The sequence below is a fragment of the Rosa chinensis genome, chromosome 1 (assembly GCF_002994745.2).
Source record: "Rosa chinensis cultivar Old Blush chromosome 1, RchiOBHm-V2, whole genome shotgun sequence".
Classification (NCBI taxonomy): Eukaryota; Viridiplantae; Streptophyta; class Magnoliopsida; order Rosales; family Rosaceae; genus Rosa; species Rosa chinensis.
The window spans coordinates 26,664,762-26,676,316 of NC_037088.1; the positions used below are offsets into that span (position 1 = coordinate 26,664,762).

General features: G+C 35.9%; 2 protein-coding genes across 4 annotated transcripts; one reads left to right on the forward strand and one right to left on the reverse strand.

Moving 5' to 3' along the window:
• The first annotated feature begins 1,584 nt into the window (after positions 1-1,584).
• Positions 1,585-5,746, forward strand: LOC112191936 (protein PSK SIMULATOR 1). Of its 3 annotated transcripts, none has more exons than XM_040515147.1 (3): positions 1,588-1,738; positions 2,273-2,558; positions 2,668-5,746. In XM_040515147.1, exon 3 carries the CDS (start codon positions 2,729-2,731, stop codon positions 4,517-4,519), a length of 1,791 nt encoding a protein of 596 aa, XP_040371081.1. In that variant the 5' UTR covers positions 1,588-1,738; positions 2,273-2,558; positions 2,668-2,728; the 3' UTR covers positions 4,520-5,746. The 3 variants fall into 3 exon arrangements, with proteins under 3 accessions (XP_024187197.1, XP_040371081.1, XP_024187203.1); XM_024331435.2 differs by having other exon boundaries at positions 1,589-1,738; positions 2,530-2,558; XM_024331429.2 differs by lacking the exon at positions 2,273-2,558 and having other exon boundaries at positions 1,585-1,738.
• Positions 5,747-6,238: 492 nt separating this feature from the next.
• Positions 6,239-10,388, reverse strand: LOC112164006 (endo-1,3;1,4-beta-D-glucanase). Its single transcript, XM_040505761.1, has 6 exons — positions 10,232-10,388; positions 7,433-7,551; positions 7,180-7,270; positions 6,955-7,044; positions 6,677-6,774; positions 6,239-6,512 (listed from the first exon to the last, which is right to left on the reverse strand). Exons 1-6 carry the CDS (start codon positions 10,386-10,388, stop codon positions 6,366-6,368), a joined length of 702 nt encoding a protein of 233 aa, XP_040361695.1. The 3' UTR covers positions 6,239-6,365.
• Positions 10,389-11,555: the final 1,167 nt, after the last annotated feature.

The window sequence follows — 11,555 nt, forward strand, 5'->3', positions numbered from 1 at the left end:
TACACCCTCTAAATTTATTGATCTGATTTCGGCTAATAGACGTAGAATATAGCAATCATTTAAAGCTCTTCTGCTACGAGTGGCAAATATCCAAGTGTTTTTTCTGCTCCCTTCACTTTTAGTAGACATTGGTGTCTGCGACTTCGAGTTGAAAGTTGGTATGTTTCTTGAGGGAAGAGAATAAAGGTGCTTGGATTCTTTATTGAACAATGGATTATGTCCTAATTGCTGTTTTTGGAAATTAATATGGGATTTGGCCTGATTTTGAATCTAGATTTGAGATCTGGGTCAGTTTCAACTTCGGATTTTGAATTTGGATCAATTAATGGTACTTTGGATGACAGTTGCAAATCTGATGGTTTAGGTTATCTCAATTGTGTTGAGCGTGCTCTGCGTCTACGGTGAACTCTAGCCTCTACACACATGTGAGCAAACAATATACTTAGGCAGTAGCTCTTATATGTCGTGTCCCAAATGCCAAAAAGGGAAAGCCATCATATGTATTTTCGCTCATCTCTACTACTATAAATGGAAGCCTAGTTTTAGTGTCATAGGCTTCACCAAAATTTAAAACACCTTAAATACCCTCTATTTAAAAAATTATTACATCAACATATTTATATTTTTAAAGGTTAAAAATATAAAATATATTTTTAATTTTAGTTGTTAGATAAACATAAAATGAAAACAAACAAATTTAAGAGAACAATCACACTATCCTCTCTTCGACTATCCATACGAACACACGGGTTAAAGATTAGTTAGTAATAAACTAGCGGGTCTCCTTTAAAAGAAAATATATAAACTAAATACAAGAACACTTTTGCTCTTTTTAGAGTATATATTTATTAGGATTATTAATAGTTCTATGACGGGTACTCGAACGTAAATGTACTCAATAGTAGCTCTAATATGTTGTGCCCCCAACGGCCAAAAACAGGCAGAACATGTGTATTTTCACTCAATATGAATAAAATGAGGTCCTCCTTTAGAAAATAAATAAATCAAGTTTGAATCGTTCATTGCCATTATGATTATAGATTTTGTGGGATTTAATTTTTGACTATTTCATTATGAAATTCAAACATAAATTAAATGTTCTAACCGAAAATTATCATTATAGTCAATGATTTGATTGTAACCAAAATCAGCAATTTACTAAATTTAATTGTTCTCTCAATCATAAAACTAAACCTCATAAAATTCTCAAACGTCATAAAGTGATTGAGCTAGGGAATCAATCTATTACACCATTGTCCGAATTCTCCATAAAACATCACAACTTTGAATCGTCCTCTACAAACAATCGAATAACCTAATTCTTCATACACATCGGATTGCTTCAAGGCAACATTATTAATTGAACATTTGAAAATAAAAATAAAAACATTTTAAAAAAAAAGAAAAAAGAAAGAAAGAAAAGAACAAGATAAGATTCGTCGGTTCCAAAATTGGGGGTTGGAAGATATATATGTAAAGAGAGAGGGGGTGGAAAAAATGCAAATAAGGATAAGATTAGTAATAAGTAGACTCTCTATATCGAGTAATATTTAATTTTCGGTCTTTTCTACAATTTCTGCTGCTCTCTTCTATTCCATGTGGGCTGCAGCTCAACTTCCACTGCTGCTTCCTCGTTACTTCCTCTCTCTCTCTCTCTCTCTCTCTGAAAGCTGCTCCCCATTTTCTAATTCTCATCTTTGAAAGATTCGTCGGCTACTACCTGTTCTTCATATGATCGGTGAGTCTTATACTCTTATACCATGTTTGATTATTTTTTTCAATTTTTTTTTTTGTGTGGAAATGATCGTACCCTTTTGCTTGTTGTGCTGTGTTTAATCCCACAAATTCAAAACGTTGTTGTCTGAATCTGGGTTCCAACACTCTGCTCTGTCTTTTCCTCGGACCAAAAGTTTTTATCTTGTCTGATTTTGCTTGGCTCAGCCAAAACAAACAAAGAATGTTGCTGCTATATGAATCTGGCTTTGTTCTCTTGTTTTGTGAATTTTCGTAATTCCGGAGCAAGAAAGACAAACAGGGTTGGTGGAAGTTGGGAGAGAAAAATAAGAAAAAAAATTTGGGTGCTGAAGAAAAATTGGATCTTGGAATTTGGTGCTGATTGAAAGAATGGAATTTGGGTGTTGATAATTGGGGTTTAGGTAGCGGTCATTTTCATGTCTAGTTTTGGCATATATTCTGGTGAATTGTTTGCTAAAAGATTATTATTCCTTCAAATTTTGGGTTTTTAATATTTTTGTCTTTCTTTCTTATCCAGAATAAAGAGTATGGGGTTATCCACTTAAGCATTGGCTAAGCAGCCTTTTGTTGTAATCATAGTGTTGGAGTTGGGGGGTTCTTCCTAGTGCTGTGGTTTTTTTTGTCTTCTAAGTACTTCTTGTGGATCTTGAATTGTGGAAATCTGAAACCAGAACAGAAGGAAACCATCTTCATTTTCTGATTTCGAGTTGAATTCTTATGCACCCGACACACTTTAATTCCCATATTTATATTCTCCCTCTCCTTTTCATGCAGTAGCTAGCAGCCTAGGAGAAAAATCATTGGTAATTTTGCTTTTTGGTTTCGAATTTGTTTGCGAGTGCATGGAGTTTCTTGACTTCCTTTAGCTGTTTCGCGCAATTGTTTGATTTATGGTTTTATTTCTTGATGCAGGATCAAGAAATATGATGTTGGATTTTGCTTAGAGATCCAAACTATTTTCTACTTGTAAGAGATGGTTGCAGACTCGTGGTTTCGCAGTCTCTGGAGGACAAAAAAGAAGCACGAGGATGGTCCTGAGAAAGCAGTGATTGGAGTTTTGGCCTTTGAAGTAGCAAGCTTGATGTCTAAGCTAGTCCAGTTATGGCAATTTCTGAGTGATAAACAAGTGGCTAGGCTCAGAGAGGAAATTTCAAATTCAGTGGGTATAAGAAAGCTTGTGTCAGATGATGATGATTATATTGGAGGTTTAATATGCATCGAGTTGTTCGAGAATATGGTCCGTGTGGCAAAATCTGTGGACAGGCTTGGGAGGAATTGTACTGATCCTAGTTTGAAGGGTTTTGAGACTGCTATTAGTGATTTGATCAATTACGGTGTTGACACTTATGGATGGCAATTATCATGGAAAAAGATGGAGGTGAAGGCCAAGAAGATGGAGAGGTTCATTTCAATAAATGCAAATTTGTATGAAGAGATGGAAGTTCTTTCAGAGCTTGAACAGACGTTGAGGAGAATGAAAGGCAGTGGTGACTTAGATGGTGTTAATTTGCCGGAGTTTCAAAAGAAGGTAGTGTGGAAGCGGCTGGAGGTGAAGAATTTGAAAGAGGCCTCTCTGTGGAACAGAACTTATGACTATACAGTCCTCCTTTTAGCAAGATCTCTCTTCACAATATTCGGTAGGATCAAGCTTGTCTTTGGAGTTCAACAGATGGTAGATGGTGAATCCAAAGATTCTGATCACATTAGTCGTAGTCATTCAGTGTCTGCAATAATACAGCCTTCAGTCCAACCATCTGAGAACGGTCTTCCAAGATTTGCCTCAGGTCCCCTTGGGAGGGTTGCTGCTACATCAGGGCCAATTTCAAAAACACACAAAACCAACAATTTCTTTTCAGGCCCTCTTGGTGGCTCAAGCACAAAATCAGGCCCTATTTCAGCAAAAAAGAAAGACGTCAACTTCTTTTCAGGTCCTCTTGGGAAGTCAACAAAATCAGGCCCAATTGCTGCAACTAATAGAACCATCAGGAAGTTCTGGAAGTCTCGTGATCACTCAGTCACTAATGGTGAGAAGAAACCACCTACAAAGCCCAATAGGTTGACTCAAGTTGGACCTTTTAAAGGATGCATGATAAGCAATTCACCTGTCACCAATTGCTACTTGAATTCAGATGGTGTTCGTTCAGCAATTCTCAATGTGGCCAGAGATGCCAATGGAGACATTTTGGCTTCTGGCAGCAAACTTCATCCTAGTCCGTCAATCTTCAGTTCCAAGTACAAATTGTTGGATGCTCCACCTGAAACCCTTGGTGCTGCTGCCTTAGCACTGCACTACGCAAATGTTGTTATTGTAATTGAGAAGTTAGTTGCATCTCCTCACTTGATTGGTCTTGACGCGAGAGATGACCTGTACAATATGTTGCCTGCAAGTGTGAGAGCTGCACTAAGGGCAAGGCTAAAGCCATACAGTAAGAGCCTAACTTCATCAGTTTATGATACAGTTCTTGCAGGAGAGTGGAATGAGGCAATGGCGGGGATATTAGAATGGTTGGCACCACTTGCTCATAACATGATAAGATGGCAATCCGAGAGGAGCTTTGAACAGCAAACCTTGGTTTCCAGGACACATGTTCTTCTGGTTCAAACCCTCTACTTTGCAAATCAACAGAAAACAGAAGCGACAATTACAGAGCTTCTTGTTGGTTTGAACTACATCTGGAGGTTTGGCAGAGAAGTCAATGCAAAAGCTCTGTTAGATTGTGATAGCAATAGAACATATGATGAATTTTTGGATATGGATGGGTAGTAGAATTTCAGCTTATTGCAATTACCAGATGCAGATCTCAAGACCACCCACATTGAGCCAATGCTCTTACCTGGCTCGTCGATGAGGTTGCTGAATGCTACTGGACAGATTGATAACTGCATGGTCCAGGAGAGACAATCGGCTATTTTTAATATCCTTGTATTAGAAGGCATCCTTGGTAAGTCAAAAAGGTATAGACAGAGCTTCCAAACATTCTTTCTTTTGGTGCATTTCTACCCACTGGAATATGGCTCCTCTATTCTTCTTTTTCTCATATAAGCATGGTATGCCATATTTAATGAAAGCTGTGTACCTTGTATATTTTATCAGCTATACTCGTTTCTTTTTCAATGGTTGTAAATCTGTGGTATAAAAGGTTCTCTCCATAATATCAAAACGCCTCATATGGTCAAGCGTTTTCTTTTGTAAGTGACTATTATAATGGTGACCTTTACGGCACATTGTAACTAGGGCATATATAAGTGTTATGTTGCATGTTAGATTTGATATTTGAGATTTTCCCTTTGATGCCCTATCATGCTGTGTTACCAGGCATTCCCTCATCTTCCGAATTGTTTAATTTGTTTTGTTAGAATTCTTGGCTGTTTTCAGGAGTTGATGGATTTGCTTGTATATTGTTCCTCCCTGAACCGACAAAAGCATTTTTCTAATGCATGTTTGGAAGTGAGAGGTTGCACATATAAAGTCAGAATTACACCACTTTGCCTTTTTGTGTTATAATGATCCTGAATCCGAATCAAGTCTTAATTCCTTGGAATAATATGAATTTTTGTACCCCAGAGACATCCTAGGGTGTTCAATCGTGTTGGATTTGGATCATGGTTTTTGTGGCTTCAGATTTCAGGCTCTACTACAACTTCGTGCTCTGCTCTGCACAGTACAACAACACTCGTATGCCTGGTTGCTGGGTCACTACTATAACGAGTTCTTCTGCGGTACCAAGTGCCAATGCTCGTCAAGGGAAATAAGTCCCAATCTGAAGAAAGATTATAATGACTGGGCAGTTCTTGCTTGACTCAGCGGGTTTCGATTAGCCAGTATGAGGTGTTACAGTCTCGTCATATCTGACCAAAGGACATCTAGGACCGGTGCAAAAGCGAAATACCGCTACCACCTCCAAGGAACATGAATAGGAATAATTGTTTCTTCGACTGTAACTGGGAAATAATAAACGTATTACTAATTAGAGGAAACAATTACCCCATCGCTATAGGGACTAAACTTGTAGTCCTGATTTAAACAAGAAACTTGTCCAAGACAATGATTATAAACAAAATAAAGAACTAAATTCAGTTTACCTACTCCAACTTTGAGTTAAAAATCATTGTAGTCCTTGATGTTTAAATTTAATCAACGCCTCTGCACTTCCAACATTCATCTTCTGTGTAACATACTACCTCACAGTGGAGAGGCCGAAGTCTATCAAAGTTACATGGAAGCCTTTTGCTTCAAAAGGTCTCTTAAGATCCTTTCTTTAAGGTCTCAATAATTGGTCACTTGCATCAAATTGGGGCTCATGGATGCATACCTTTAGTGCATTACAAGATTATGTCTGCTAGATTAGCGACTTGAATAGTGCAATCCTTGTGCAAATGACATTACCATTTCGTATCATACATCCAGACATAGTACTTTGGAAATGCCAAATAGTGTTTCTTAGTAACTATATATTGGAAATCCCAAAGGCAGCTAGTTTAGAACAGCTTAAAAATTGCAAACGTTCCTACTACTTTTCCTGCTAACCATTCTTTATTGAGAACTGATTCTAAGATGCAACAATACTTTGTAAATGTAATTGATGGAGGACATTTCATAGTTCACAGAATTATGTTTTTTGAACATACTTAATAAACCAGTCCAACATATCTTGATGAGCTTCATTAGCGCTTTTGACAGCGGTCACATTGTCATCTTTATACCTGACAGTCCATCCATGCGAAACACCAGGAAATATTTTCACAAAGTTATCAACCTGTAAACAGAAAGCATCAGTTAATTCCTAAAACTTCATGTGAATTTGTCAAATATATCAGACTCTCTTCCCATTGCATTAACATTTCTAAGGAATTTCACTTAGGGTTATCCATTCGTGCCAGAGAGTGAACATTTGACTATTCGAAGTTGGGAGATGCTTACCTTATTAGTGGATAAAATCTCCTTAAACTGTTTCACCAGTTCAGGTGCAGTGCTGTTGTCAAATTGAGCAGCCAATATGGCTATTGGAGTCTTAATCTCTGACATAGAAGAATAAAGAAAAGGAAAACACTGGATTAGTAACTTAAAGAAGAGACAGCGATAGTGCACTAGTTCTTTTTGTCTGAGATCAGATTGCCTGTTGCAAAAGACTTTCAGGATATCAATATTTTTGAAAGTAAGTGTTTTTTCAACTGTGAATTGTGTAAGGGATGCCGTACCTTTAATATCATCAAGAGTGACACGGGAAGGGTGTAACAAAACTGCAGCCTCGGTGTAATAACCCTTTGATAGCTCCGCAACTACTTTGCCTGATGAATTAAGTTTCAGAAGTTGGAATAGTAAGAGCTGGTTAATTCAAAGCCATGGCACAATTAATCAAACCAAGAAATGGACTTTCTGAGTTCTACAATTCTACACATAAAAGTGGGAGGTAGAGTTTTTACCGCCCCAACAGAACCCTGCAGCTCCTATCCAGGATACCCCTTTTTTCTTTAGAGCAGCAATTACACGTTTAGCATCTTCAAAGCCTTTGTCCTAAAAAAAAAAGGAATGGGGATGACAGAAGCAACATTCTTAAGTAGGTTATGACTAAACTTCGTAACACATGGAAGGAAAATATGTAAAAGTAAAATAAGTATATTTAACGCATTTGTTTTTTTTTTTTCCTTCATAAAAGAAAGAGATTCAGAAACAAACTGGTCCATGGTCCCTTAGCCAGTCTGTCATATTCCTCTGAGTGTTGTTAGGATTGTATGGATCTCCATAAAAGAAGTCTGGAACCACAACATTGAATCCAGCATTGCTAGCAACTTTGTCTGCAATTTTCCTAATAATGACAGTAGATAGGTCCCAAAATGAGTAATGAAAACCCACAATCAAATAGGATGGGAAATAAATCTCAAGGCAGGTCATTAAAGCAGACTCTATTATAAATCTTGATAAAGGAGCCATGAAAGTAAAGGTCTTGGAAATGCACCACCAATTTGAAAGGTTGTGCAAACTAGTGGAGAAAATTTAGTTGTTTTTATAAGTGGGCAAGAAAACCAAGCCACCTAAGTAGTCAGAACATCTCCTAATCAAGCATGAAAAGCCTATACGTACAGGAAGTGGTAGATCGATCTCTATGTAGTTACTTGCTAATTTCCTAAAAAAAAAAATCTCAAAAAAAATTTGTGGAATTCTTGGCTGTTTTCAGGAATTTGTGGAACTGCATGTATATTGTTCCGCCCTGAACCCACGTACAAAAGCATGTTTCTAATGCATGTTTGGAGGTGAAAGATTGCACATATAAAGTCAGAATTACTCCACTTTACCTTTTTGTTTTATAATGATCCTGAATCCGAATTAAGTCATAATTCCTTGGAATAATATGAATTTGTGTACCCCAGAGACATCCTAGGATGTTAAATCTTGTTGGATTTGGATCATAGTTTTTGTTGTTTCAGATTTCAGACTGTACTATAACTTCGCTCTTTGCTCTGCACATTACAAGAACACTCATATGCCTGGTTGCTGGTTCACTACTATAATGAATTCTTCTGCATGTGGTTCCAAGTGCCAGTACTAGTCAAGAGAAATAAAGTCCCAATCTGAAGGAAGACTATAATGACTGTGCAGTTGCTTGAGATTGAAGTCTCCTCGAGTTATGTTGGCACATGGACTCTTGAATGTTTAATTTCATTAAATGAGAATAATGTGACTCCCTTGTTCTATTTCTAGGTGCTATAAAGCTAAGACGACAATCCAGGATTCCAGGATGATTTCACTGCTTGTAGGAACGATCTAAGTGATTAGTGTTACGAGTGACAACCCGTTGAATTAGTCACCACCAGCACCTGACACTATCTCGTTGTCTCAACATTTGGAAGCTTCTAGCTACAAATGAAAAAAAAAAAAAAAAAACGACTAGCCACAACACAGCTATCAAAATGTCAACCGACTCCCAAGGAACATGAATAGGAAGAAGAAACAATTAGACTGTAACTGGGAAATAATAAAACTATTACTAATAAGAGGAAATAATTACCCCATTCCCATAGGGACTAAACTTGAAGTCCTTATTTAAACAAGAAACTTGTCCAAGACAATGATTATAAATAAAATAAAGAACTAAATTCAGTTTGTCTGCTCTAACTTTGAGTCAAAACTAAGGTTTCGAATTTCGGTTTTGTTTCGATTTTAGTAGTTCAAATTTAAGGAATTTCATATAAAGTTTCGATTTTGGTGAAAATTTTGGTTAAAAATAAAGAAATCATATTAATTACATTTATAAATTGATATTTTTGAATGAAACTTTTACATAGACTAAACTAACCTATAATAAACATATTTACAATGTAACCTCTCTGAAATTATACATTTATAATTGTAGTATTTTTTTTTTTTTTTTTGGTCTGATAGTACTATAGTAGGTTGATAAACTAGTGTTATAATTATATATTGATAATGTGAATGTGACTTACTTTTTATTTTATTTTTTTTATGGTTGGAACCAATTGAATTGTCATTGTTCCACAATATATAGATCACTCAACCTTGACTAACTCAAATCTGACTAAATGACGTACAAGTTGAATTGTTATTGTTCCACAATATATAGATCACTCAACCTTGACTAACTTAACCATGACTAAATGGTGTACAACTTGAATTGTCAATAGTGTACAAGTTGAATTGTCATTGTTTCACAATATATAGATTACTCAACCTTGACTAAATGGCATACAAGTTGAATTGTCATCGTTCCACAATAAATGGCGTACAAGTTGAATTCGGACAATGCATATAAAAGCACTATTTGAGTAATACTGGTCTTACCCAAGGTTTCAAATTTTGGTTTCGGTTTCGATTTCAGTACTTCAAATTTAAGGAAATTTCGGAGAAAGTTTCGATTTCGGTTAAAAATAAAGAAATCATATTAATTGCATTTATAAAATGATATTTTTGGATGAAACTTTTACATAGACTAAACTAATCTATAATAAACCTATTTACAATGTAGTCTCTTTAAAATTTTACATTTATAATAGAATTGTGATATTTAATATGTACGAGTAATTAACTAGTATTGTAGTAGGTTGCTTGCTAAACTAGTGGTTTTATCTATATGTAATTATAATTGTACTATATATTGATAATGTGAACGTGGCTTACTTATTTTTATTATTATTATTTTTTATGGTTGGAACCCAGTGGAAGGCTTGGCCATCACACATTTTTCACTAATAATTAGAAAAATACAACTGGGGGGGGATGTAAGACCAAAATCCCGTGAATGAAATGAACAAGTACAACAAAAGTAATATAAAGTATTAAGAATAAGTGTTACTACGATGTGGTTCAATCCATATGCATGGTTGAACTGCTTCCATTTTTGAATTCGGGCAAGCAACACCTGTTAGGTTGGAGTGGAGGTGCTCCTCCCTAAACTTTCATTATTCATAGAAGGATAGTACACCGAGGGGGACATATAACTTGAACCTCGATTTAACATACAATCATCCTCAATAAGTACGTCGTGAATAATATCAGGAGTTTCCTCCACCCAAAACTCATCCGAACTAGATGTACTAGCAAGGTGCGCTAGTCTGTGAGCTACACCATTTGCTTCCCTATCGACATGTCTAAGAAGAATAAGATTGAAACCTTCCATATAACTGCTTCCATTTAATATCATACAATACTGATCCAAAGTACGTGAATTTTGGAAATGATTTTGGTAGCAGAAAAAAGCAAAAATATTTTTTGTTGTATTCAACTTGATTGGAAAAAAATCAAAATTTCATATTTTCTCTATGAAAATATGAGTAAAAAACCTTGTTGTCGGTGGCATACAAATTTCACAGAAATTTTGAAGAAATTTCTGACAAAATTTCGGTGTGAATTTTTAAATAAATTTTGTGTGTGTAGATATTTCAAAAATTAAGAATTTCACGGAAATATACGGAAAATTTGAAAAAATTTCAGGAAACTCGTAACGGAAATGATAGCATATGAATTTGGTATCGGTACTTCCAAATACGGAAATTTCGACGAAAATTTCAGTAGTTTCGGAGAAATTTGAGACCTTGGTCAAAACTCATGTCAGTCCTCGTTTTAAAAAAAAAAATTAAAAAAAAAACATGTGTTAGTCCTTAATGTTTAAATTTAATCAACACCCCTGTGTTGGCGTGAGTCATACCTTGTGTTATTAGGGTTGTATATCTTGTGTTTTATTAGGAATATTATTATTAGGAATATTCTCTTCTTTTTGTTTCCTAATAGGACACGTTGTATCTTGTATATATATATACTCCATTCTTGGAGAAGAAATATAACACACATATCAGAAAAACACCAAATCACTGTGTTTCTTGGTTCCTTTTGACTTGGTATCAGAGCCGAGATCCATTCGGACTCGGTTGTACTATTCGGCTTCCGCTGCGAGAGAGAAAGAAAAAAAATTTGGTTCGGTGGTTCCTTTGGTTCGTGGCTTTAATTGGTGGTCCCCCAATTGGTGGTCCCCCCTAATTGCTTTCGATCTTTTGTCTCTCGGCTTATTCTGGATTTGTTTGCTGGTTCCTTTGGTAGTTTGGTTCGTGACTTTGATTGGTGGTCCCCCCTATTTGGCCTTGATTGTTGCTGACCTCCTCCTTATTATATTGAGTGGTTGCTGGACTCTTTGTGGTTTCTTGGAAAAGACAAGCTTTAATTAAGCCAACAGCTTTGTTTCTTTGAATATTTGTTTCTTTGAATATTCATTGGTCAGTACCCTTTGTTGCTACAATTGTTACCACTTTATTTACTATTTGAGGAAGTAAGAGATGGTAGACTTAAAGAT